This window comes from Ischnura elegans, chromosome 8, assembly GCF_921293095.1.
Source record: "Ischnura elegans chromosome 8, ioIscEleg1.1, whole genome shotgun sequence".
NCBI lineage: Eukaryota > Metazoa > Arthropoda > Insecta > Odonata > Coenagrionidae > Ischnura > Ischnura elegans.
This window is the reverse complement of record NC_060253.1, coordinates 39,038,774-39,065,112: the sequence shown is the minus strand read 5'-3', so window position 1 is coordinate 39,065,112 and position 26,339 is coordinate 39,038,774. Positions and strand designations below refer to the sequence as shown.

Here is a 26,339-nt window from a genome sequence, read left to right as displayed (position 1 = left end):
CTATTTTCAACTTGAATGAATTTTCGAAGAATGATTTATGATGTTTAATTTTTTTCATTCTCTCTGAACAGATCCGCAACTGAATGGGTTCAACCCGATTCAAGACATCCCATCCCATTCCTCTTACTCATCCTATTCTGACTGTGATGATAGCGTCCGTGTGGGACGGAAGAAGAAAAGGAAGAGGAGAAAGAAGGGTGTGGGTAGAGGTCGCCCCCCATTAGAACAGAAAACCAAAGAAGTCCCCAAGGAGAGCGAAGAAAGCAGTGATGAAGGTGTCGTCGTGTTCGAGACATCCTCCGAGTCTCCCCTCCCAACCATCTACAGGGTCCTCGGCACGGGTTGTGGTACATGGGCAGTCCTCCAAGATGTCGCCACGTGCTTACGTCGCTCCAAAGAGTCGGTCTTGAGACTCCTCAGCCAAGGAAGTTCCTCATCGTCTGGGTCTACGCAGGAAGAATCGGATGGCCAGGTGTTGACCCCTAGGGTAGGGCGACCCCCTAGGAGTTCGCCATCGACACGGTTTAACAAGGAGGGCCGAGAGCTGAGGAGGTCGGAGGGTGAATCGAAATCTCCGCGACCAGTTGTGGCAGACGCTGCCATAACGCTAGAGTTGCCCCTTTCAGAATTCTTGGAGCGGGCGAGGTGCTGTCATGTGATAGGGGACAAAATCCCAGCACGAGGCGGGAAGGTTGTCCTTATACCGTACAACAGTGAGCTTAAGGCACTCTTCAGCATCGAAATGGTGGAAGTTCCAAGGTGACAGGAGATCAAGGAGGGCACTTCCAAGCAGGGTAACCCTCCAGATTCCTCAGAAGACAAGCCGGATGGACTCTGCAAAGAGAAGGAGAAGTAAGTGAATGTGCGAAGAGAAACTCTTCTGAAGTTACCCGTGTGATCCATGCCGAAGGTTATCTCCCACATTTCAGAGGCTGAATTTGGCAATTAAATGGACATGAATCCATTTTTATGTGCATCTACTAGTGCAATTTTTGTCACCATAGTTGACGGCAAGGATATTTTTTTTTAATCAGGGCTCCTTCCGAAGGAGATGCTTGTTTGATAGTCGCATTTTGAATTTAAATTATTTGTTTAGCCATCTACAGATACATTTAGGAAAATGTATTTATTCTCTCTGCTTGTTGGTGTAGAGACATTCTATAAAAGTGGCAAAACATTTGATCAGTTATTGGCTGCACTGGTGTTAGCAATGTTCTTGGGTGATATCATCATTGTTTGGAGACTTAAGTGATATCCCTAGGATATTTGACTATTGTGTGGTTATTGAGTTCAGGAAATGTTTGCCAAAGTAGGAAGAAATGGAGGGAAGATAACACTTTTGTGACAGTTTCAGAAGCAGTACCTATGTGGTTCTTTCATTAACCTAACTAAATATGAATGCAACATAGTTGGAATGCCTGATGTTTGTAAAAGCCTCCTGCTATTTCCCCATTTTGATGTCCTCACTGGAAGTGCTGTGTCTCTGGCGTTACAATCATGTAGTGTTTTTGTTGGTGTTAAAGAGAGATGTAGCAAGTGTTGCAATTTTTCACTCGGCCATTTGCTTGACTTTTTGGGTAAATGAGTGCCAAAAGTTGTGATAAGTATAATTTAATCTTCTTTTTTCGTGAGAAGATGTTTAAGTATGAATTTATATGGTTTGTCTATAAGAAGTTCAAGTTTCGGCTGGACCGAGCAATTGAGAGATGTTATCATCATCAGTACTGGTACCGTGGAATTCCAAGAATTCGGGTTGTTTTATTGTTTTGAGATATAGCTCTTGACGGAATCAGTGTTAATAATATGGAGAAAGCCATGACTCTTCTTTTTGGATACAAAATCTGGCACCTTAGTTTTGCTCAATGGCCAATTGAAAAGTGACTCTTTTTCAGTGAAGCTATAAATATGAGTGCTAAGTATTAATTCTCCTGAGAAAATATAGGATTTCTTGAGCATCTAGAATATTTCTAAATAGATGATTTTTTTAAGACTGAGTTAATGGAAAATGAAGACTTGGCACAGTCCTTGATGTTAGGTTGCTGCCACTGGTATTAGTGAATATTATCGCATTCAAATATAATTACTGCCATGGTAGTAAGCAGACAAGGAAAAGACATTTGGGAGCACTGTGCTTGTAACCAGTCATGTACAGATGATTTTTCATTATCTTGCTTTGTTGACATCCCTAGATTAATTTTGTATTATAAGCAGTATACTTATTTTGCCTCTGCAGCACAGATATGTGGCCTCTCAGAGTCCTCACTTATTAGGATTACTGCATAAATATATAAATTTAAGCAAAAAGCAGTCTTTATATCTGTTTGTTAAATATCTATTATTTTTCCTAATTGAATTTTTCTCAGGGTTTGACTTATTGGATGTTTTGGTGCAATAGAAACAGAGACAAGAAAAAATCTGTGCATAGTAATTTTTCCTGAATATTTCTTATTCTAATGATGATGATTTTGTGATAATTCTGCATGATAACAGACTATAACTTACCCATTAAACTCACTGGAGCTGTTATTAGCTTATTAAGTGGTATACTTCCTTCTTCACTTATTTGTGGGGTGCTATCATGGTAACATCCTAGTGGTGCTGTCTTATCTGGCACCAGCGGTCTTATAGGAAACAGCCCTACAAGCATCATAGCTGATCGAAGCAAGTTCTGCCAGATGGAATTTAATTTCATAAAGGTCTTGTTTACAAAATTATTCTGTAATTATTCTGCATTTTTTTTATTAGTGCTACCTATCTCACAAGACTCAGGGAATATAAGAAGTTAGAAGTTGAACCTAATGAAGGTGCCGTGTGTTTAGTGGATGAGTGTGTACATGTGTATGTGTGATAAGAAATATTTGAGCCATCCAACCCTCAGCCATTGCATGCGTATCCCATTTCTTCACTTTCCTATGTATTGGCCATGCAACTGTGAAGACATCTTCGAACAATTATGTGAAGTTCATTGGTTTTTCTGGAATTGTGCTGCAATATCTAATGAGTGTTTTAAGTGTATTCACTACTATTACTATAAAGTAAAAACTGTGATGACATTTATTATTAATATTATAATAAATAAAATGGAGGCTAAGTGCAATTGCCAATGGAATAATGTCAGCCATGCATTTCTTTTGTAATGACAGGTTTCCTGTGATTTGTAATAATGAAGGATATTGGTGAGAAGTATTTTCTTTTATTTGAAATCCCTTCATCTTACTCCATCGTCTTCTGATACTTGGTACAGCAGCAAAGTATTCACTCCACATGTTTTCTATTTTGACGAATCCAGCTCTAGGATAAAGGAAAACTGTGGCATAACCAAGAATAGTTATGAAACTACTTTGAGTTACTATTTGAAAGGTGGTTGATGGTTTATATTGTGACAGAAATCAATAATTACCATGCGAATACTGTGAATGCAGATGTGGTATCTCCAAAATCACGTATTCATTTGTGGAAAAGTGTAAGTTTCACTGAAATGTGTGTGTTTTTTCCATTAGCGTTGCTAATGCCATTGTTAAAGAAATATGAGATTGAAGATTATTGGTCAAATGATTTTTTCACAAAAATGATATATTCTGCTAATACATGTCCAGAGATCGTTTTATTTTGATTTTGCAATTTCTACATTTTGCAGACAACACTCAGCCAAGACCAAATGATCCTTTATGGAAAATAAAGTATGTATTTTCATATTTGAAGAATAGATTCTCCAGTGCCATTAGGCCAATTCAGAAGTTCGTTGTTAATGAATCGTTAGTTCTATTCAAAGGCCGTCTGGGATTCAAACAATACATTCCCTCCGAATGACATAGGTTTGTTATCAAAATATTTTTCCTTTGTTATTGTGAGATGGGGGTTGTACTCGATGCGATAGTCTAGTCTGTACAGTCCTGAAAACTGTTATAGATCAAAGTACGTAGTCATTCAGGTGTGTCTGGCAAGGTGGTAAAAAAACTTATTGGGAAATATCTAGGCAAAGGCCATATTATGTATACAGACAATTGCTACTATCCAAGTCCAGCACTTTGTACGTTTCTGCTAAATAATGAGATTGTTTCTTGCGGGACGGTTGAGTGTAACAGAAAAAAATGCCAAAATTTTCCACAAAAATGAATAGGGGTGATTTTGAAAGGAAAACTGATGGTAAAGTTATTGCATTCTGTCGACCATTCATGAGGGAAAACTGGTTGACACTGGTAAAAAGGGTTACCAAACAGAAGATAATGAAACCAGATGCTGTCGTAGACTACCATGTAAATATGAGATTAGTGGACAAGTCTGACATGATGATTAGGTCTTTTTTGAGTGTCTAAGAAAATCATTTAAGTGGTACAAAAAGTTGTTTTTCCATGTGGTTGATATTTGTATGTTGAATTCTTTTTATTTTATCAAATAAACATGGGTAAAAAACCTCCTATGAAGAAGTTTGTCAAAGAAGTGGTGAGGCAGCTGTTAGAAAAACATGGTGTCAGTCAGTGAAGAAGAGAGGGCGGAGTTTTGGGAATAAAAACCCACACCCCAGAGCTCAGAGAATTTTTTTTATAAAAATATATTATTGTGGCAAATTTTGTAGCTAATATTAGGGGGATGGATGACTCATCATACTATTCACAAAATCAAAGCTCTTTAAACTTTCTGTCTGTTATTGTTATTGTAAAATACTTTACTTAATCCATTGTAGTTAATTGGATTAATACTACTTAGAGACTAGAGTAAGGATTAATTAAGTATCTCTTAGAAAGCGGTGTAACTCATCATTTTGAACCATTAACCTAAACATTTTCTTGGGGAGGACCCCCACCCGCCCTCACCTCTCCCGCTTACCCTGGCGAGTATTCCATTCCCCCACAACCCCTAGTATTAGTTGTGCCTAACCTTAATGCCTATAGCTTCACCCCTAGTGTCAGTGAAAAACCCAGATCTTCTGGTTGTTCAAGTTTGGAAGGTGCGGAAAACAATCTCGAAAGACTATAAGTACACGACATTTCTTTGAAAAAAATCCAGCAACAGAAAAGAAAACAAATTTTTTAAACCATACTTTGTGTGTAAAAACACTAACTGTAGGAAAGGAGAGCAAAAATACAGTAGATATTGTTGCCGTGAATGTTATAAAGCATATATATGTTTTGATAATTGTTTCAAAGATTATCATACATTGAAATACTATTAACATTAGGTTTTTATTAAATTATTAATAAATACTTTTTGTGGATAAAAACAGTGAATCTGGATTCACTGTTTATAATAAGAATTTAATATAAAGAATAAAGTGATTGAGAATAGCATTGCATGGTGTAAAAAAACAGGTTTTGAAGAAGAAGGATGAGAGCAGAAGCCTTGAATTTGATAAGGTTGATTGAGGAGTAATGGAGAAGGTGAGATCTATATCCACAATGCCCCGCGCAAGCTCTCTTAATAGGCAAGTTCAGTGGGATTTACAATACCATTGGTTTGAGGATAGCATTTCTTAAAGTCCTTTACATTAGCTGTGAACAAAGTGGATTCCTATACTTACTCTATTTGGCAAACTATCTCCCTTATTTTATTTTTTACACTGGACCTAGATATGAAGTGATGTTCTATTAACCCTTTCCAACATCGAGGCTGGCTCAACAAGTTTAGTGCCACAAGCACTTGGCTTGTCGTAGCATCAGTCTAACTCCGAGTTGAGCTGGACATCAAGGAAAAGGGCAATTTATGCAAGGGCAATGTTTCAAGAGATTACCTGATTTTCCGTCAACTCGAAGTTATACCTGATGCTTCAACGTTGGACCGCAAAGAGTCCCTTATGTTGCTCTGAAAGATGACCATATTCTTTATAATTTCAGGTAAGCAATCTAAAATTGTTCAATGTTGCTCTGAAAGATGACCATTCTTTCCTAGCAAGCAATCTAAGCCCTGCATCTACCCTCTGAGTCTCTGATAGCTTTCTGCCTCATTAGTACAAATTCAGGGCCGTTTCAAGGTCATCGAAGGCCCTAGGCACTTTCAAAGTCGTAGGCCCTCCCTGACTTCATTTTTAATATTTTTCAAAAATGCAGCCACACTTCTTTGCGATTTGAAATCTAAATGAACTTTCCGCATTGTTAATTATTCTATGCAGTGATGATGTAGTAATTCCGGTGTTACGTACATCATGCGCTTCGCATTCGGTGTTTACTGTTAATCGTGTGATTATATTTTCTCTTAAAATTTTTTAAAAAGTTTTGAAGTAATTAAGTTCCTTTTTCTAAACTCAAATTGATAAAAACGTATCTTCGGTCAACGATGGGACAAACACAACTATCCTCCCTGGCATTACTTTCAATTGAAAAGGATTTGACGAGGGAAATGACATTTGAGGACGTCATATGTGACTTTGCTAAGACAAAGAGCCGAAAAGTTAACATACTGTAATTTACATAGATCTACAGCACTGCAGCTTGACTTGCTCAGGTGCTCATCTCACACGGTTATATATAGTTACTTTAATACAAGCATTATTAAATATTACTGGCATTCTGAACTTGTTTTCACTTTATGTTCTGGATTTCGTAGGCCCTTGGAAAGTCCGTAGGCCCTAGGCACAGTGCCTAATTGATGATTTATACTACGAGATATCCTTGTGCCCCCCCCCCCCCCCGAAAGAAAATCCTGGATACGGCCTTGCTTGTGCCCCCCCAGAAAGAAATCCTGGATCCGCCCCTGTTCGCAGTTTTCCTAATTTACAATCTATAGCCAACATTACCTCAACGACACCTTGGAGTATTTAATTCAATACTGATTAATCTAGTATTTTTAATGAAAAGAATAATTTGAAGGATTCATCAAGAGGCAAAATTTCAAATGGAAACTGCTAATGAAAGAGTTGTGAACGTTTGACTTGGTTTAAACCAACGCTGAGGAATAGTATTCATTTTATAACTGTCAGAAAATTGAAATTTATTTTTTGCCTTTGAATTTTCCTTGGATTTTTCATTTCTTCTTTCCAGTAGAGAATTTGAAAAAAACTAGACACAAGTTGTAATTTCGAAGTTTAAAAGAACCGCGCGCTTTGCCAGTAAAAATTCGTATTTCATTTGTTACAATCGAAGTGGCTAATGGGTGGTCACAAGACAAGACGATTTCGTCTGTGAATCTTTCAATAACGTTCCTAGAATAACCATTTATCAAGTGCCATATAACTTAGATTCCGGAAAATATCGTTTTGTTCATAATCATTAAAAATGGCGGGATCGATCAAAGAGTTTCTACCTGCTTTACCTGATGAGAAGATAGGTAATATAATTTTCGAGTGTAGTTTCAATCTTGAACGAACATTAATGTATTATTTGTCTCACCTAAACTGTCAATTATTTAGGCTTAAGATTGACTATGCATTACTTAAATTCCATCTTGCCTTAGGTAGCCATGGTGAAGCTTTATGTTTTCTTACAAATTAGTCGAATAATACCGTGCCCTAATTAGCACTTGGATAGTTTATTATCCCTCTCTTTGCAGATATGCTAGCTGCTACCAGCGTTTTGCAGCAGAAGGCTTCCGAAATTCGATCCCAGAGAATCAATTGGCAATCCTACTGTCAGTAAGTAAATAGTATTGTTTGTACGTTTACTAAGAGGGAAAAACTTCTCTATCATTTTTATCTGTATTCTTTATGATGATAAATATTATGTCCAATTCATGCAGTTTTAGTAACTAAGGGTAATATGCCCTTGAAGATTTATATAAGAAATATAATTTGACATATTTTAGAAGCAACAGTTTGTTAATTTATCAGGGTTGACTTGCTTTCACTTCTGTCTCCTTGACATTTATTTGTTTTAATGGATTGATTAGTTTGTAGTTTTAATCATTAGTTATTGATAAAATCTATATTGCTGTGTTTATTTGGGTGTATGGGAGAAAAGCTAGGTTTTGACTTGAATGCGTAACCTTAGACTGAGGGTGACGACTGTCATTACCAATTCTATTTGTACAAAATATGCTGATCTAAGCGTTAAAAGTATTAAGAAGAAACAAACTTTTAACTTATGTAAGAAAGAATCTTCAATGTTCATGATTTTGCTAGCAATTGAGCAAAATCAAGAGGAAGTGTGGTCCTGTGAAATAATATGAAAAAATTCAGTCTGGGTGCTGAAATACCTACAATTATCAATGTTGATGGAGTTAATTATTAATAAACTTTAATTATAACTTCTTCTGATATTCCTTGGCAGATCGCAGATGATATCGAAGGAAGACTACAACTTTGTCATTAAGTTTGATGGAACTGATGCAGCAACGCGTGAAAAAGTTTTGCGTGAGGAGAGAGCACAGTGTGCACGCACATTCCTCAACCTCCTTGGTCATGTGTCCAAGGATACGACCGTGCAGTACATTTTGATAATGATTGATGACATGCTCCAGGTGAGTTAAGCTTAATGTACAATGGAGTGAGCTCATGTACCAATTCACATCTGATTCTGGTTGAATGTAAAAAATCTAAAGATATGTGCTTCTTACATTTATGATATGTCCTCCTCTCCTTAAGTTATCAGCAGTGAAACATCAAAGTTCTTAGTCTCTTGATGGAAACAAATGTGGGAAGTGTTTGAGAAGACAGGAAGTTGCAGTTGAACCTAAAAATTCAGTTTCAGCAGTAGTACAGCATCAGCTTTTTAACTCTACTATTTTTACTATCCTTTTCAAACATTAAATTGTGACTGGCCCAGTCGTGCTAGCTCAGAATGTTTTGAGGCAGGAGGTGGGACTTCTGACATTAAGGATGAGAGATGGACGTTGCCATGTTTGTGTGAAAATTACCCAGAGAAAAAATCATTCGCCTTGACCAGGATTCGATCCATTCCTTGAGCACTCCTTTTTTTGATATAGCAACATTTTATGAAGCCTTGCAATAACCAATGATGAATTTAACTTTCAGCATTATGATAGTTAAATATTAAACAGATTCAATGAAATGGTATTAGGGAGGGTGGAAAGCCCAGCTATTATCAAAGGGATTAATCCCTTCCCATCCTTTTCATTTCCTGATGGAATTCTATTTTTGCAATGAGGAATCATTTTTAACCAAATATTTTAAAAAACTCTTTTTTTTGACATAACCCAATTTTCCCTGAGATGTGCTGGAATGCAGTCCCAGAGTGTTCCGTTCTGTTGTCCACTGCTCAGGTTGTATTGGGGTTGCTTGTACTAATAAATATTTTGTGCAAATTTACATGCATCAGAAAACCTTTTCATTGAATCTGTTTTATATTTAATTGTCATCATGCTGGAAGTTAAATTCACCATTTGGTATTGCAGGACTTCATAAAATGTTACTACATATATTAAAAAATGGAATGCTTAGGGAGTTGATTGCCCTTGGGCTAGTGGTCTCCTCAGCACACGTATTTTGGGTAGTCATCTCAAGGGAAAAGAATGAAATTTTTACGTTTGTGGCAAAAAAACATTTCCCTCCCTTTCCTCTCTCCGGGTACGTATCTTTATGCAGGGATATTCATAAAATTGATGTTTTCTTTCCATGATATTCCACTCTTATAGGAAGACAGCTCAAGGGTGGAGATATTCCGAGAGCATGCTGCCCGAAAGCATGAATCAGTTTGGGGGCCCTTCCTCAACCTCCTTAACCGTCCCGATGGGTTCATCACGAACATGACCTCTCGTATCATCGCCAAAATTGCCTGCTGGGGATCAGAACCAATGGACCGATCTGACCTCCACTTCTACCTGACTTGGTTGAAAGATCAGCTGAAGCAGAATGTGAGTTACCTTTTGTGTATTGATGTTGTTATTTTTTTGCATGGCTGTGATGATCCATTTTTTGTAACTTCCTTGAAGTTGGAAGAAAATGGATCCTTTTATCACAGTTACATGGTATGATCTCAAGTTTTATTAAGTAGGTTTTTCTTCTTTAAAACACAATCATTAGCTTAGGAAAATATAACAAGAGTGGTAAAGCATAAATTTTTGTGCAAATTAGTCACCTTTTTCTTAAAATACTCATACCTATATACCACCAATTTTTAAGTTTAGGCTAATTAAGATTCTAGTTGTTTGAGTGGATCTATTATCTTTAATTTTGACGTTAAACTTTTAGCACCGCTACAACAAATTTGTCATTTTCCTGGTCCTGTCAAATTCTTCACGTGGGAGGTTTACGGTAGCTTGTGAGATGTGATTGTGAAGATTTCTTTATGAAGAAAAGAAATGTATGGGAGGGAAAAACTGGGAAGTGCTTGCCACGGTGAGTAATTGGAGAAAACTGCTATCGGAGGTGATTCTGAAACGACTGTTATCAATGGGATTGATTTACACGTTTGCTGACAGAATGGAATAGTGCTTGGTTTATATTATATATATAAGGTATATTGGGGATATTTGGGTAAAAATCGGGTGGTGTAATTGTACTGAACTGCATCAAAATTGTCTCGAACACAGGATGACATAATATATCTCTTTTTTAAATAAATAAAGATTCAGAAGTGTCTACTTGATTCAATTCTTTGATATGCACTAACATTTGCAAGTATGTAGTGACCCGAATGATTCATGCACATAAATTTTGTCCTATATTCATCAATCAACTTTTTGAGGAGAAATTTAATGGTAGGCGGAGTGACTTATTTTTAGTAGAATATCAGCATGGTCAAAGAATAAACTTGGGAATTTCGCACGCAGTTTTATTCTATGCTAACCAGTTTCAATGTTAATAATGCATTATCAGCAGAGCAACCTCTGTGATATTAATGTGAAAACAGGTTTGCATGGAATAAAATTCCCTAGTTTATTCTTTCTACATCTTTTTAAGCACTTTGCTAATTTGATCGTTGCAATTTTTGCTTTAAAACTAAGTTTTTTACCTTTGGTTCTAGTATTTTACGTAAATACTTCTCTTCTCTCTGGGCTACTTTGGGTATCTGTTCTTGGGGCTAATGTTGTTAGATTAGAAGGGTTTATATGTGTCAGTGTTTGGCAATTGCACTATTCTTGTGGTGTAAGGGATGTTAGTCAAGTTGTGCACTCTTTTGAAGCATCTAGTCTGTCAATAACACTCATTTATTTGAACTCATTTGGGATTATAAAGAAATCTTTTAATAAACCTCTTCAGTAATTTTTACTATTTTCTTTTCTGACTCCTCCCAGAAAAGCTTCTATATAAAATAATTATGTCAAACCAAACCTTGCCCAGTCAGCACAAGGGATAAATGCAATTATTTTAAGCACTGTAGTAAAAGTAATGAGTTTGAGTACTGTTGGGATGGCAATGGATTTAGGTAATATCTACATTGTGCTCGAATTTCAAATTATAGACGTAGTAATTTTCAGCCTTAATATCATAGTACAGTTTATAAATGATTTTAATACTTTGTTTGTTTTGAAAAAAATAACTGATTATCTAAGATTATTTTCTGCGTAAGACAATCAGTTAAAATTTGTCCATCATGACCAACGTTTGTTCACCTTTTCTCAGTCCAAGCTGACGTTTTAAAAAACAAAATATTCATCAATAGAGACTTAAAACACCGATATTGTGTATTAGTTATGATAAAAACATCTGATTAAACACATAGGGTATAAAAGGGGATCTGTTGCAACACCTGTATCGTAAATAACATCTTTCTGATAGTCAGAGTAGAAGCCATCAGTTGGCTTATTCCTGGTGTACTTGAGTTGGATCTGCACTGGATCCTTCTAAGTTAGTGACTCCATATTATGGGTGTGTATCTACATCTATATAATACCCTGTGAGCCACCTCTAGGGTGTTTGGCGGGGGAGGATAGGTGTCCTTGTATCATAGGACATTATCTGGAAATTCTTGGATGGCTGACAACCTGTGCTGGTTGGGTGGTATCCTATGAAGATTTTAAAGCAGTAACACCTTCCTGAATTTTTATTTCTTTGATTTTGGTCAAAATAAATTATCAGATATTCAGTATTGTTATTTTCACCCATGTTGATGGTGTGAGATTATTACTACTTGACTTATTATTTTGGGATTTTTTATTCAGTACTTTTATTGACTTAGGATGGAAATATAGGAGATTATTATGTTTAGACTTAAATTATGGTTGTATATATTGTTAACGAAGTGGAAGCTAATTCAGAAAATATGATCCCTTCACAATTTCAGTTAACTGATAGGTTAATTTATTATGAAAAAGCAACTAATTTTAAGTTTCAATTATTGGAGAATGATGGAATGAAGTTCAATCAAGGACAGTGCTTGATGAGATAGTTTGGACTTGCATGTTTACTGCTAGTTTGACTTGTGCAAGGAAGTATAGAAAAAGAAGTGATGATGAGAAAGTGATAAGAATGACAAATGACATGCTTGACCTAAATGCTTTGAATGCCTTATTCATTTCTATGTGATAATTATTGTCAGTAGAAGGTTTTGCCACAACATATAAAGATATAGATCGTTATGTGCGTACATACATTGCCTGGCAAAGTTATAAGCATCATGGTTTATGATACTCCAAGCAAGTTGCTGTACAGTTAGGCATTAGTTACTTTTATCTCTGATTTTGAGTTTGTGTGTTTGTTTTCGGTGCTGTCTGTGGGTGTTGATTTTTATTTCATCACCATATTAGTAAGATAGCAGCATTTCTGTAGAAATAGTTATGTTACCATTTATCCTTGGCACCTTGTTATCTTTTCTTTTTCCTGCTACTTTTTATTCCAATGATACCATATTTGCCAGTTTAAGAGAAAGATTTTCACAATCACAAAGGCCATTTTCACATGCATCGGCATTGTCCGTGCCGGTGGCAATACCAGTACCAAGTCCAGTATTATCAAATGGAAGCTTTCACATGATGTATGGGACTGCACTGTTACCAGTATCAGTAATAAAACTGGCAGTCAGTTTTCATGTTTTTCAGTGCGTACTTTCATATGCATAGCAGCCTTTCTAGGGTTTTAATATTTAGATACGATCTCTCTCACATTCAAAATAAATCTGGCTACCGGCATCGGCAATGACAGTGGGTGTGACAATAGTCTGATAGCGTTGGTAGCAGGGCTGGGAATAATTGTGGCTTTGCCAGTGCGTGTGAAAATGGCCTAGTTCCTGTGAGCACTGTGTTTTTATTTCATCGCAAAAAGTTTTTGCTTTGATTTTTAGAAGTATCGTAGAGCATAATAACCCATATGGTGAATGAGAAAATATTTTTTTTCTATAAACTATTTTGTTATTTGTGTGTTTCCAAAATCATTTTAAAATGGAATCCTGAATTACATACTATTAATATAATTAGTGATTGTATGAATTGAAAGTTACCTGTGAAACACCCTGTGAATTCATGTTTGACTGTGTTATAATAATATGTCCCACACTTAAGCAAATATTTTATGAAAATGTGATATTTCATGTGGATAATGCTTCTTGAAAAGATTGATTTGGCACAATAAATGGTGTCATAGATTCCTTTAAATAGATTATAACTCAATTTATGGATAGGGTACATGAAAATTAAGTGAACGAAGAAAATATGTGTAATTATAGGTCATTGCTGCTTTTTTTAAACTTTTGGCTTGCTGCTGCATTCCATTTAATATAATTCTTAGCCAATTAAAAAATTTTTTAGTCCTTCACCGTGAAATCGCATTGATTTCTTAGGGTGTAAATTATTTTAAATGGAACAAATGCTCAGGTGGTAGGCATTCCACTTTTTCCTATTTTAAAGCATTGCTTATTCCATATGTTTGTACTTTTCACTGTAATAAATTTTGTGATAACCTTTGAAGGCTGTAGTACTTTTTTATAGTGTTGTGGAAGAGCAGTACATATTTTATTTTTAATAATTCTCTTCTAAAATAAAACAAACTTTCTTTAAATAGAGCAAGACTACAGATTGTGTCAGATACCTCAGCTGTTCCCTATAAGACTACACCTTGTACCTTACTTCTGTGTACAAACCCTCAGTCCAAGTATGTTCTGGGTAACTGCTAACAGAAAGGCTGCTCCAAAATTAAATTTTCAGCTACACAAGTGTAAGGCGCTAGGCTCTCAAGTTAGAAAATTGTATGACGAATTGATGGTATGGATGTATTGCTAGGGGAGTTGTTCCATAGTACTTATAATTTGGTATACCTCAAGCCTTTTTGACACTGACAAACCTGTGGTATTGTTAATAGTGTTTCCCGTGTAGTTTGTTATTTTGAGATTAGATTATGTATAGATAAATAACTGTGAATATGCTAACATTTGTGAGATAAGGATTTGATTAACAAGGAATAGGATTTGAACTATGTACTTTATCACTCCACCCTTGTGGATCCTTGAACCTCTCAGATTGCTGCAGAAAGAGACTGTGAAGCAATTTTTTAATAATTTCTATGCAGTGTATGTACTTGAAATGCAAATTGTGTATTCCTTTGCGTTACTGTGTCTTCAGCAGTTCTTGTATCTAACATGTGGTTTTAATAACTTCTGATGGATACTAGAAATGATTGATTTATATGATGTTTGAATAAATCATTATCATCTCCAAATAGATTATAAAAACAATTCATAGTCATCGCTTATCAGTAGAGATTCCTTAGCTCAATAGAAAGTCTTCAGAGTCAAAAGTTTCAGCCGGAGGTATTAATGTCAGCAGGTTGCAATGAAAACCACATAGTTTACAGTAATTGTGAATGTGTGATTGATTTCACCAATGAGTTCAAATCAGTGCAAGATAGCTCCAAATGTTTCCTCAAAGCTCAAATGGTTCTCTTGGTTAAGGCAGGGATTTTCACGATATCTTCGATTAAATATTTAGATTATTTATCTTGATTTTTGGGCTGTAGGCAAAGAAAAATCTCTTAATTTATTTTTGGCTAGTTATACAACAGAATAAAACAGGATTAGGATGGTTTTTCTGTGGGATTTAGCGAGTATATTTAAATTTAGAGAGCTGAATGCATAGGGTGTGCTCCTAATACACTGTAATATATTTGTGCTTAAGATAATGACGTATCCTAATATTAAATACACCAAAGAATGAAGTTCGCCATGAAAAAATATTTGACTTAGCCAGGATTCGAACCCGGATCTCCCGATTGCTGGTCAGGCGTGTTAACCAGTTCCACCACCAAGCCATTTTCTCAGAGCGAACTTCGGGATGGGTTTTACCGAACAAGATGTTGACGTCACAAGTCCACACTGTGGCACATGTGGCGAGGGTCGTGCTTACTAAGCCACTGTCGGGGTGAAAAACCCTTATTTTGTCGCTGGTCTGTGACAACGAATTTCAAAGCACTGCAGGAACAAGTGACTTTGTACGCAGTAGATCTGAGTTCGAATCCTGGCTATGTCAAATATTTTTTCATGGCGAACTTCATCCTTTGGTGTATTTAACTTTGCACCCGTGCGCGTAACTGCTGCGTACAAAGTCACTTGTTCCTGCAGTGCTTTGATATCCTAATATTGTTTGAAAAGTGTTAATGTGTTGTTGCTACTTAGTTTCTTTTTAGCATTTCTTCCCTCTGTCACTCATGTTGTAAGAAATACATACATAACATTCTTCATTATGTTTTGAAGTAGTTGCTGGCTTATCGCCTTAGGAACAATTTGCTTATGCAATAACAGATCTCATGTCATTCATTGATATTAATAGTTATGGTTATTCAGATTTCTACATTTAGCAGAAGATTTGGAGGAAAATATACTTTCAATACAACAATATTATTTGTATTTGTTTGACTCAAGAAACCAATCCTTTGGACTGGGAAGGGAATCGTGGACCTTTGACCGTGCAGTCAGTTAAACTATTCAGATTTACTGATTCTGATTTCCATGGAAATAGGGATTGCACTGGGATTACAATTTTAAATTGCAATGGAAATCAAGGGATCCGGATAGTGAAGTAGGCTGTGGAGTAGTATACCTTTCAAGTGATAGGATTGAAATGCATTTATATATTGCAATAAATGGTCTGTTTTTATTAGTTACGTAGTTTTTCCGGCAAAAAGTTAAGGAAAATTTTATGGACTTTTTTAAAGTCATCTCACAATTTCATTTACATGCATGTATATTTGCTAATTATAGAATTTTCTTGTCTTGTAAATAATTATCTTCATGAGTTTTTCATGTGTCAAAAGGTAGAGGTAGTTGCAAATAAGTGGAATAATGCTGCTTGCTCTTTTTCTGAGTTTCGGTCTTAGCTCTCATGGGAAGAGAATGGAATAAAGTATAATATTTTTCCTTAGAAAGGAGATTCAAAGGCATCTAAGTATCTATTGTTTCTTTTCATATGATGGTAAATTCAAATTGAATATTTAAAGCACTTTCTGTAGTATAGTCTATGACAGTGTTTTATTTGGCTTCTCAATTAAGCATTTCCATAAATGACCTAAGTCGTGAATTGTCAGGATTTTTTCAGGTTTGTTACAGATCAGGGAAATTGGGGGAATTTGGGATTTTGGAATGGTTCAGGTATATCAGAGAAAGTTCTTGTCAGGGAAAATTTATGTTGTGGCACGCAAATCGAAAGAATTTCCTGGCTGGTGTTGGGCTTACATCTTTGACAGATTGATGCAGTAAAATGGTCTTTGGAAATGGATTAATTCCATATGATAACATTTCAATTATTGTTTTATGAGAATTAAGACTCTGACTAAATTGAACTGCATAGCATTGTTTATACTTTGTCACCATATATTTATGTTTTCTTGCCTTCAAAAACTTTCATGCAAATACACTTTCCTCTGCTCCACGCTCGTCTTAGGAATGTTTGTCTCATGGAAAATTTGACTGCATTTCGAGCTACTCTGAATAATTAGTGAGAAATGCGATGCATATTTCCCTTGAAAACTTGATTCACCGGCGAAGTTGACCATGATTGGCTAAGCGAGGATAAATTTTTGTGATGATCGAATGGAGAGTGCAGAAAACTCTGAGAAAATGAAGATTTTTGTCATGGAATTTGAATTGGGGACTCTTGTAGCAACCCTGTTTTAAGAAGCACATTTTCCTCATTTTACATCAGTTGTACACCATTTTTCCCTCTTCTTTCAAAAACGAATGTGTTTTATGTGACATTGCCCATGCATGTGGGATGGGCTGTATATTTTTAGGTTTAGGATTCAGAATGGAATCCTATTGCATTGCATGTATAAAATTATGATTGTAAAAGTGATCAGTTATTCATATCGTTAAGCTCTGTGGAAGGTAATGGTGTGATATTTAAGTTTATCATTCATAATGAACAGTGTACAAAAATGTTTTCTGCATACTTGGATCTTATGTGTGCTGTTCATAGTTTTTTATGATTTCCTCTTTAATGATATCATGTATTCTCATATTTTTACATCATGTGACTCACTGTCTTCTGCTTAAGATAGAGGATGATTATATTTACCCTGTAACTGATATTGTAATATTTTTAGTGCTCTAAAAAAGTGTTTCCTTTGAATCTCGTGGACTAATGTTGCTTGAATGTATTTATGTGGAAATTTTTTAATACTTTTATTTGGTTGAAATCATAAATTTTGTTTGAACTGAGTGACTCTTTGTATGGTATGGTTTTCTGTCTTTCCTTTCATTGGTTTTAAGTTGCCCCTCTATCATGCAGTAGAAATTTCAGGAATAACTTTTTATGTACCATTGGCCAGGAAGTCTGCACCGGCCTCAGGCTTTGGTATATTTATTCTCAATAAAATGTGTGTGTTTACCCATCTCAAATCATTCGTTTTGATAGTGAATTTAATCTTGAAGATAATTTTCAATGTCTTACTTATTGCCGTAACCATTACCAAGTTATTATTAAGCTTTATTCCCTCTTCCTCGTCTGAGTTATGAAAATTATTTTATTGCCTAATTGTGTTTTGATTTGTGAGCATATGTTCTCACTAACATTTTTACATTCGCACTTAAGTATGAATAATACTCTGTATTCTTAACAAATTTGCTCTCTCCTAATCTTTTGTGTGTAAAATTAATGTAGGCCACTCTTTTTTAATTGCTTATCTGTTGACAATTTTTTTTTATGTCATAGGGATCATTAGGCTACCTCACTTAGCCACTTTTTACCTTAGTGAAAATTCAACGCGTACCAAGCGAAGGTTTCCAGGATTTATTTAGCATATGTATTACGCATTTCCAAATGCGGTTATGTATACTTTCAGTATCTCTTTAAGTTATGAATCACAGAAATACTATATAAGAGAATTGTCTTTAATGTTTTGTCAGATTGTTGTGGGTACATTTATTAGCATCTTTCATGACGAATATTGCCATTGAAACCTCCTATATCCTAATATCCACAATACTGACTTAATAGCATAGCCCAAGGTCAGATTTGTTGACATTAGGGAACCTGTCACTTATTTCAATATGTCTGCTATAATTAACCCAATTAAGACATTTTTTCTTAGTGGTTGAATTGAAGAAAAAGGGAGCTCTCTAGGCCTGTTTACATGATACAATAACACGTACGAGTTAATGTAGGTTTGCGTGAATGATTTTTGTGGACCGGAACGGAACATGTACAAATGCATGAACCAAATTAGAACAGGTTCTATTTTCTGTGCATGCATTCGCACAAGTTGGGTGGTTACACGGTACATTTTGGCGTTCATTCTCGCGTTCATACATTTAGACATTAACGTGTTAATGTACCGTGTAAATAGGCCTTCAGATTTTTTAAATGAACATTGTACATCTTACTTAAGTTTTGAAAGAGTTAGTTTAGGCAGACTGTCTACAGTGACTTTGTGAATTTGGTAAAAAGTAGTGATATGGATTTTTTCTACTTTATTGTGATGTTAAATATATGTACGTATTTCATCATTCTCATGGATTTCTTTCATTCTGCATTGTACTGATAGGGTGTATTATGTTCTAAGCACAGGACCTGTCCTAGCAAATGGTGTACACTGACATATTTTCTGCCAGAAATGATAGTGCCGAAATTTTCCCAAATATTGACCGTGAATGAGCAAGTACATGCATATTGTGAATTTACGCCTCTTGCACATACCTTTATCCGATCCCCGGCATTGTAAGCAAATTAAGGGTTATCGAAGCCTAAATGTAATCAAGTGAGCAAACTCATTAGTCCCCCCAACCCCCACAAGGAGATTTTACTTAATATTTGTATTTCCCCCTATGAATCAATGCAGTTGTTGACTTTTCTATGCCAATTGGTGCTGAATAATTATGTATACATTAATTTATTAAAAAGTTTTGTATGAAGATCGTAGGCGTGTTTTGGTTTTTTGCTTGGGATTAATTATAACAAAAGTAAGTTTTGTTGGTCATAAGTTTTTATCTATAAATTCGTCCCTTGGATCTTTGATACTTGGTATTTTTGGTTTTTTGGCATTAGAATTTAATTTTGTTTAGATCTTGATGTATTCAGGTGGAAAGTTTACCAGCTATGATTATAAGTTATATTTTTTATAGTTATAGTTTAAGAAAATATGATTTTAATTTTAACCCGGATTGCCCTAGTTTTCAAGCTCCTTTTGTGCTCCTTGAAGATTACTGTTTGGTGTCAAGCTGCCCTCAGCTCCCACTGACATATGGTGAAGGTGATTTGTTGGAAGTCCATTTGCTGTCCTATGTTACATTCAAGCCTATGTTGGAGGGTAAAAATTATTATCTCTTGGTGGTATTATTAGATTAATGAATATCCTCATTAACATGAAGATTCCTTCAGGAAAGTATGGGAAACAATGTCCTTCAAAGCAAAAGGATAAGTAAATTTCTGCCATAGGTTTCTGCGGCTTAGAACATGACCTTTTTGAATTCCCAGATCCTAAAGGCCAGTGTATTGAGGGAAGCACAGTTATAAGTCAGAGGAGTATAGAGACGATATATGAACATTTTCAGTATCATTGCCGCTTCATAATGTTTTAGCAGCGTAATTTTTCATCTCTGCTATTGTTTGAATTCTCGAGAATGTTTCATTATAATATTTTGAGAAATGCCTATCTTCAGGGTTTGCTGATGTGCTAAGTAAAGTTGGGAAGATGTTTTGACTTTTTCTTTGCTGGAATTTGGAATGAATATTTCATTTATTGGTGGGTGCATGCTCTTGGGCCAATCAATATTATTTTTTTCACTCTTGGTATATATTTATATTGCTTGTCCTTAATTTAATTTGTTGTAATTACTATAAATGTAACATGGGTTTTTGCGATAGTTGTGGTTCCTTGTTGAGGAGGTGGAGTTCTTCAAATAATGGGTGTGGAGAATTAATTAGCATGTTTTACATGTGGAAAATATTGTGCTTTGAAATTTTGACTCAGTTTTAACCACTGGTTTTTGGAGGTGAACTTAAGGGTGAGGTGAAATTTTGAAGTTAAATGTAATTAAATATCTAATTTTTAAGATACCTTAATAGGTTTTATGTGGGTGAATTAAAAATATTCTTCAGCTACCTACAAGAGAAGCATTTTGCATTGGTGTTTGATGCTGGGTTACTGAAGCTGTGGGTGCTGGATAAATTTTTGAGTCGAATGAATGTTGTGATTTCTCAGGAAATGATATTGGTGGCAAAGAATGCATGCTTTTTATCTGGTGAATAATAGTTTCCAGAACCAAAAATGTAGTTTTTGTATTCTGTGAAGTAACCCTGGTATGTGAGTATGTATGCCATTGTAAATAAAAACCCCTCACTAAAAGAAGATATTTCATCGCCAGCATTGGTATGTGGAAGATTTGATGCTTTTTCAGTTGTCCTAACAGCTTTCTTGAGCCATTAAAAATGCATTTTATGCCTGGTATAATACAATTAGGATTTTTTCAATAAATGATTGGAATTCTAAAAGAATGTTTGATCTGTGGCTTGCTACTAACTTGCTCTGTGACTGGTAAAAAATGTGACTCCATTTGACTTTCTCTGTCTAATCCTTACATTCTTGGCCCCTGAATTTTGAATTATGCTAGAGGTCATCTATAAACTTTGATTACTTTGTTGAGTGAGATTTGTTTACTTAGTGTACTCACATAATGTTAGAGTTGACCGTGTGGATCATTTGTGCATTACTTTACAATGGATATTTTAGACTGTTATCAGAGTGTTTGCAGCTATGTCTGTGTTCATTTAATTCTTAACTGTGGGAATACTATTGAAGATAGGGGGATGAAGTTTGCTTCATATTAGAAGGAAAATACAATTCTTCGTTAAAATATAAAGAAAAACTAGTTTTCCTCCTCTGATTTGTGAGAAAATTTACTCATAACTGTTTGCTCCTTGAAAGTAAAATATCAACTCATTGTAATTTGTAGCTACATCGTTTGCCTACCCAAAGTGTTCGTACCATAATGAAAGTGCCAGAATACTTGCAGAATTTTATTTTCTCTGTAGTTTCTTTCACATGAGATATTATTATGACTTTCAGAGTTAGTTGGAGATGATTGCATTAATGTTTGTACTGTGGCAGTTGATTTGTATTTTTTTGTGAGTATTTCTTTGATAATAGATTTAAACCCCTAAAATCACATGTTATCTCTTATTTCAAAAATGGTAAATTCATTTGGTAAAGAATTACTTTAATTTTTAGAAGGGGACTTTTGTGATAGATATAACCGTAAATGCTGAGGTGGACATTTTTTTATTCATGAAAGGGTCAACGGTCAAAGGCCTTAAAAAAGAAATGCAATCCCATATAATCTAAGGATTTAAGTATGGAAAGAATCTAGCTATAACTCATCAGAAGCCGATTTTTTCCTTGTAAGGGAGCAAACTGAAGCATAAGTTTGAGTGTATGTCTCCACAATCAGAGGAAATAAAATGTGTTTCACTTTATACTCAATGTAGAAGCATACATCCTCTTTTAAATATATTTAGCAAACAGCATATCTCTATCTTCAATAGTAGGGCATTACGAATGCAGAGTAAGTCGCAAATTCACAACAAATGGCTAAACATTCTGTGTCATAATTATGCCATGATTAACAATTGTATTTAATAGCTGTATCATCTAGGTTAGGGCGGCTGCATAAAAATTATCTTGATTCTGTGTCAGGCCTATATTATTCAGTGTACTGCAACGCCTAGCAACTTGGTGTCCCATAGCTCTCCATCGTCTCACCAACCTTCTCGAATTTCTGCCTCAATATTCCCTCTGTATGGCTTAACTCTACCAAGGGCCAAATTTTCATTCATATTGTTAGTGTTTTATCATCAAATTACCAAAATTCCCTTTGGCACAGCCTAGAGGAGTCAATAGATATCAATGCACGTGTATTGAAAATAATTACTGAATTTATGATGAAGCAATTTAAAAAAGCTGGCAATATTGTATTTATTAATCTGGATTTTCAAAGACATTACACATAAATAAGTTTGGATGTCAGTGTATGATTATAACTGCCTGAAAAAATATTAGAGTTTAATCAAACAAGAGCTTTGAAAAAGTATCAACAATATGATTGTGCAGTCTCGCCCATTTTGACATTAATTGTTTTGGACAATTATAATTGCACATTTTCGTTCAACCTTAATTATTTAATGTCCTCAAAAATCCATAGAATAAAGTAAAATTTAAAAAAGGCTAGATACCCAAGAAAAATCGTTTTCATGGTAACTGCAAAGTGCATTAGGAAAATGTTTGCATTACCAAGGCTCAGTAACCAAGGAGTTGTGACCCCATGTTTATGGACAAGATATGCTTAAAATTGTCTCCCCTACCATCTCCTGAAGTATTACAGATTTCTCTTGGAATGAATGCCCTGTATGGGCAGGGAATGGGTAGGGAGTGAGAAAAGTGGGATATTGGAAGGAGTGCCAATGGTATTTTAATAAAATATAACACCCTCGAAAAAAAATTTCTGAGATGTCATTTTTGGTATAATAAAATGCTATTTTTTATTTTACTCTTATAATATTAATTGTTTACTGAATAATTTATCTTGATTTTTATTCAAAAGTTGAGTTTCTGCCTAATTACTGATTTGAACTGTAATTTACCTCAAAAGCCATTATATATGGGCTAAACGAACTGTCTGTGAGAGAAGGAAAAGTGGATATATCGGCCTACGGTTCTATGAGTGCTAAAAGGCATCGTCTCATTTCCATTGTTCAACACTGTGCCAATTCCTCCACCCTCCTAATCAGTAATTACTTAGCCTTGGCACCACTTTCTCCCCAACCGCATGATAACTCCTTGCAATATTCTACTGCCCCCCACTTTGTATCAGTTCCCTGTCTTTATATACCCTGATTGTATGCCCAGCCTCATCTTTTGACAATGACGCTTGGTGCTTCAAAATTGGTTAAGGTGCTATAGATACAAGGTGTGTTGGAAAAGTAATTAGACTGATTTTGTACTAACTAATGCGTTTATTTTTTTCAAACAATATTGTTATCCCCTTCACAGTAGTTCCCTTCGGTAGCTACATACCGGCGGAGTCGTTGTTCCCGCTCTTGGTAGCAGCGCTGGAACTCTTGAAATGGCATGGCTTTCAAATGGTCGGTCACAATTTTTGAATGTTCTCCAGACTTCCAAAATGATGTACATTAAGGACATATTTCAATTTCGGGAAAAGAAAAAAGTCACAAGGACTTATATATCAGGTGTGTAGAGGGGTTTAGGAACAACAGCAATGCATTTAGAGGTCGAAATTCACCAATGGAAATGGCTGTGACACAGGGCACTGCCATGGTGAAGCATTCACTTGTCTGCAATGTCTGGTCTCACATGAATCACTCTTGCCAGAAATATTTCAGATGTTCAAAACGTCCATCAAAATGTGATGCATGGTGAAAGTGTATAATTTAACTGTTCACTCATCATTCTTAATGTTAAACGACGGTCTGAGCTCACAAGAGCCCTCACACGTGCAATGTCTTCGTTAGTTTTTGAAGTTGAAGGTCTTCCTAAGCGAGGTTCATCTTCAACGTGTTGTCTGCCTTCTAAAAATGATTTGAGCCAGCAGAAAACTTGTGCTCTTGACAAGCTATGTTCCCTATTGGCCAGTCTCAACTTTTCAAAAGTCATACTCACGGATTCATCAAGTTTAACAAAATACTTTATCGCACAGTGTCGCTCTAAATTCCGATGCTCCATTTTTGTAACACACAACAAAAACACAGCTTCACTGATAGGGCTGTCAAAAGTAATTTGTCAGCTGTATGGAGTTGAAACTTGCGGTGAGTTAGTGGAAGAGATGATTAAATCGGTCTATCGTAGGCCGGCAGACACAACGTTGCTAGTTTGCCCGCAGTATAGGGATGTTTCCTTCATCAAAGAAAACGAAATACATTTATTGCGATTCGTTACCCACCATTAGTGTATTCATAATATACAAATTATTTGGTTTTAGAAATCCCAGTTTAGACGAATGGCAACGGTCAATTTTAACCTCATTTGAAAAAGGCCAGATTGGCGACAATGCGATTCCACTCCACGTGACGTCACAGGGACCTAGTTTCTATACGAGTAGATAGAAGTTTTACATTGTCTGAGATTACTAATGCATACATGAGGCACAGAGCTCAGGGAAACATCTCTTTATAATCACACATTAAAAATACCTAAGTTCGGAAAGTTTCCTTTGTTTGATAGGGGAATAATAATCCTTATTTCAGCCAAGCTCTACCTGCTAGCAGGGTACTCTGCTACCTGCTAGCATCCTGCGTCGTATCAGCGCTCAAGCCTCGCCCCAAGGTCACCTCACAAGGCGGCAGGGGGAACCAGAAATACGTCACACGGACTTTACCCATCATTCCTACTTAGCCGTCGCGTTTTCGCGCGCTTGAAAATGTTCACTTTTTATTTAAACGCGAAAAATAGATATGGTCATTTAAAAATCTAATAGCGTGAAATACGTAGTCCAGGAGTAATAATCATTCGATTTAGGCAATAAAAAAATAATAGGAAACCACCCTATTGCCAGTCTCATTACTTTTCTCACACACCTCGTATTATTGTGCAAAATGGTTAGAGTTGTTGCATTATTTACGTGCATAAGAATAATCGGGATTATATAGTGAGGCAGGTTGCATGGTCGGGATGGTGGTTTGGTGAGGTGATGAGGAATGCTATGTTCCTTGCTCCCATGGGAGTTTGGGCAAAGTATACTGCTCTAACATTATGACAAGAAGGTTTTTTGATTCGAACAACATGCAGCAGTGATGGTGATAGCTCTTCTAATGGAAATGTTAGACTACAAGTTACTGTTTCCTCATTCTGTGTTTATCATGAAGCCCTTTACAGGGGTGGATCCAGGATTTCTTTCTGGGGGGGGGGGGGGGGTGCACAAGCAAGACCGTATCCAGGATTTTGTTCTGGGGGCACAAGGATACCCTGTAACACAAAACAAACGCGATGATAACAGGACCGTATTAAAAATCTTGCATATTTTTTAAGGGTGTGGGGGGGGCACATGCTCCCCTCCCCCTAGATCCGCCTATGGCCCAGTATCAAGTATATATATAAAGAAACAGTTCGTGCAATGGTGGAATAGTGATTTTATAATGTCATTAAACCGTAATTTAACTCATCAGTACTTTATAGATCATTTCTAAATATTTCCAATATTCACGAAACATTGCTTAGTCTTGGATAAAAATTATACAGGTTTAAGTAGTCTCATGTACTACTGAAATGAGATATAAATCAGGGGTTCTATGTAGGTAATTTGGATTTTAGGCAAAAATAAGTGCAGCAATGTATCAACAATAAGTATGGAAATCAATGTAGGTTTATAGGTCACTTCATTTAATGTAAAGCTTCTTTATAGTGGCATGCGAGGCATGGAGTTTGGCAAATAGTTTGTATAGATGCTTTTGACCTTGAGTTGTCATCGATTTGCAAATAGTAATTAATATATGGCTGATATTTAAGTTCTAAAGGCATTTACGGATTACTATCAGTCTTGCATGTTTAGAAATGAAGAATTGCCATAGTATATTTCATTAAAATATATAATGTCGTAGTTGAACGAAATATACTCTGTACTGAGTTAATGTTGTGACTTTTTCTCAAGGACTTGGCTAATGTTTTTGAGACTGTGAAATGTTATTAAATCAGGCAGCTTTTTTTAGGCCCTATTGATGTTTTCTCTTTGAAATTTAAATTGTGATCATTTGTGGTCAGAATATGTTTTTACTAGAATGCCAGTAATGCTCAAGGTCAAGAAATAATTAGGCTCTCTCAGCAGCCATCTTTGGGTCCCCATTCACTCTTTATTTCAGTATTAATGTACATATTTATGAATTACTCAAGACTGGTTAAATTTAGATACCTGTTTTGAAATTTGAATAATTTTTATTTTTGTAGTATATTTGATGGTTTAAAGGAACAATTCTCTATTAAATGGATAATAATTTTGCGCATATTTATGTACCCTTCTTTTGAGTTTACCTGTCTCACTGTAATGGGTGTGCGTGTATTGGAGGTAACATTTGCAGCTACACCC

The 26,339-nt window shown here is 35.7% G+C and overlaps 2 protein-coding genes and 1 non-coding gene across 4 annotated transcripts in view; 2 read left to right on the top strand and 1 right to left on the bottom strand.

Annotated features, from left to right (window-relative positions):
* Positions 1-3,183, top strand: part of LOC124164592 (protein piccolo-like) — a 430,630-nt gene extending 427,447 nt beyond the window's left edge. The window contains exon 15 of the mRNA XM_046542004.1: positions 72-3,183. Within this exon, the coding sequence (XP_046397960.1) occupies positions 72-763 (692 nt within the window). The 3' untranslated portion in view covers positions 764-3,183. The remainder of the gene's footprint in view (positions 1-71) is intronic.
* A 3,895-nt stretch (positions 3,184-7,078) lies between these two features.
* Positions 7,079-26,339, top strand: part of LOC124163270 (V-type proton ATPase subunit H) — a 40,090-nt gene continuing 20,829 nt past the window's right edge. For both annotated transcript variants that reach the window (XM_046540058.1, XM_046540057.1), the window contains exons 1-4: positions 7,079-7,260; positions 7,483-7,564; positions 8,199-8,388; positions 9,523-9,741. In XM_046540058.1, coding sequence (XP_046396014.1) covers positions 7,209-7,260; positions 7,483-7,564; positions 8,199-8,388; positions 9,523-9,741 — 543 coding nt within the window. In that variant the 5' untranslated portion in view covers positions 7,079-7,208. The remainder of the gene's footprint in view (positions 7,261-7,482; positions 7,565-8,198; positions 8,389-9,522; positions 9,742-26,339) is intronic.
* Positions 14,995-15,067, bottom strand: Trnaa-agc. Its single transcript has one exon. It is a non-coding gene; the product is annotated as a tRNA-Ala (tRNA).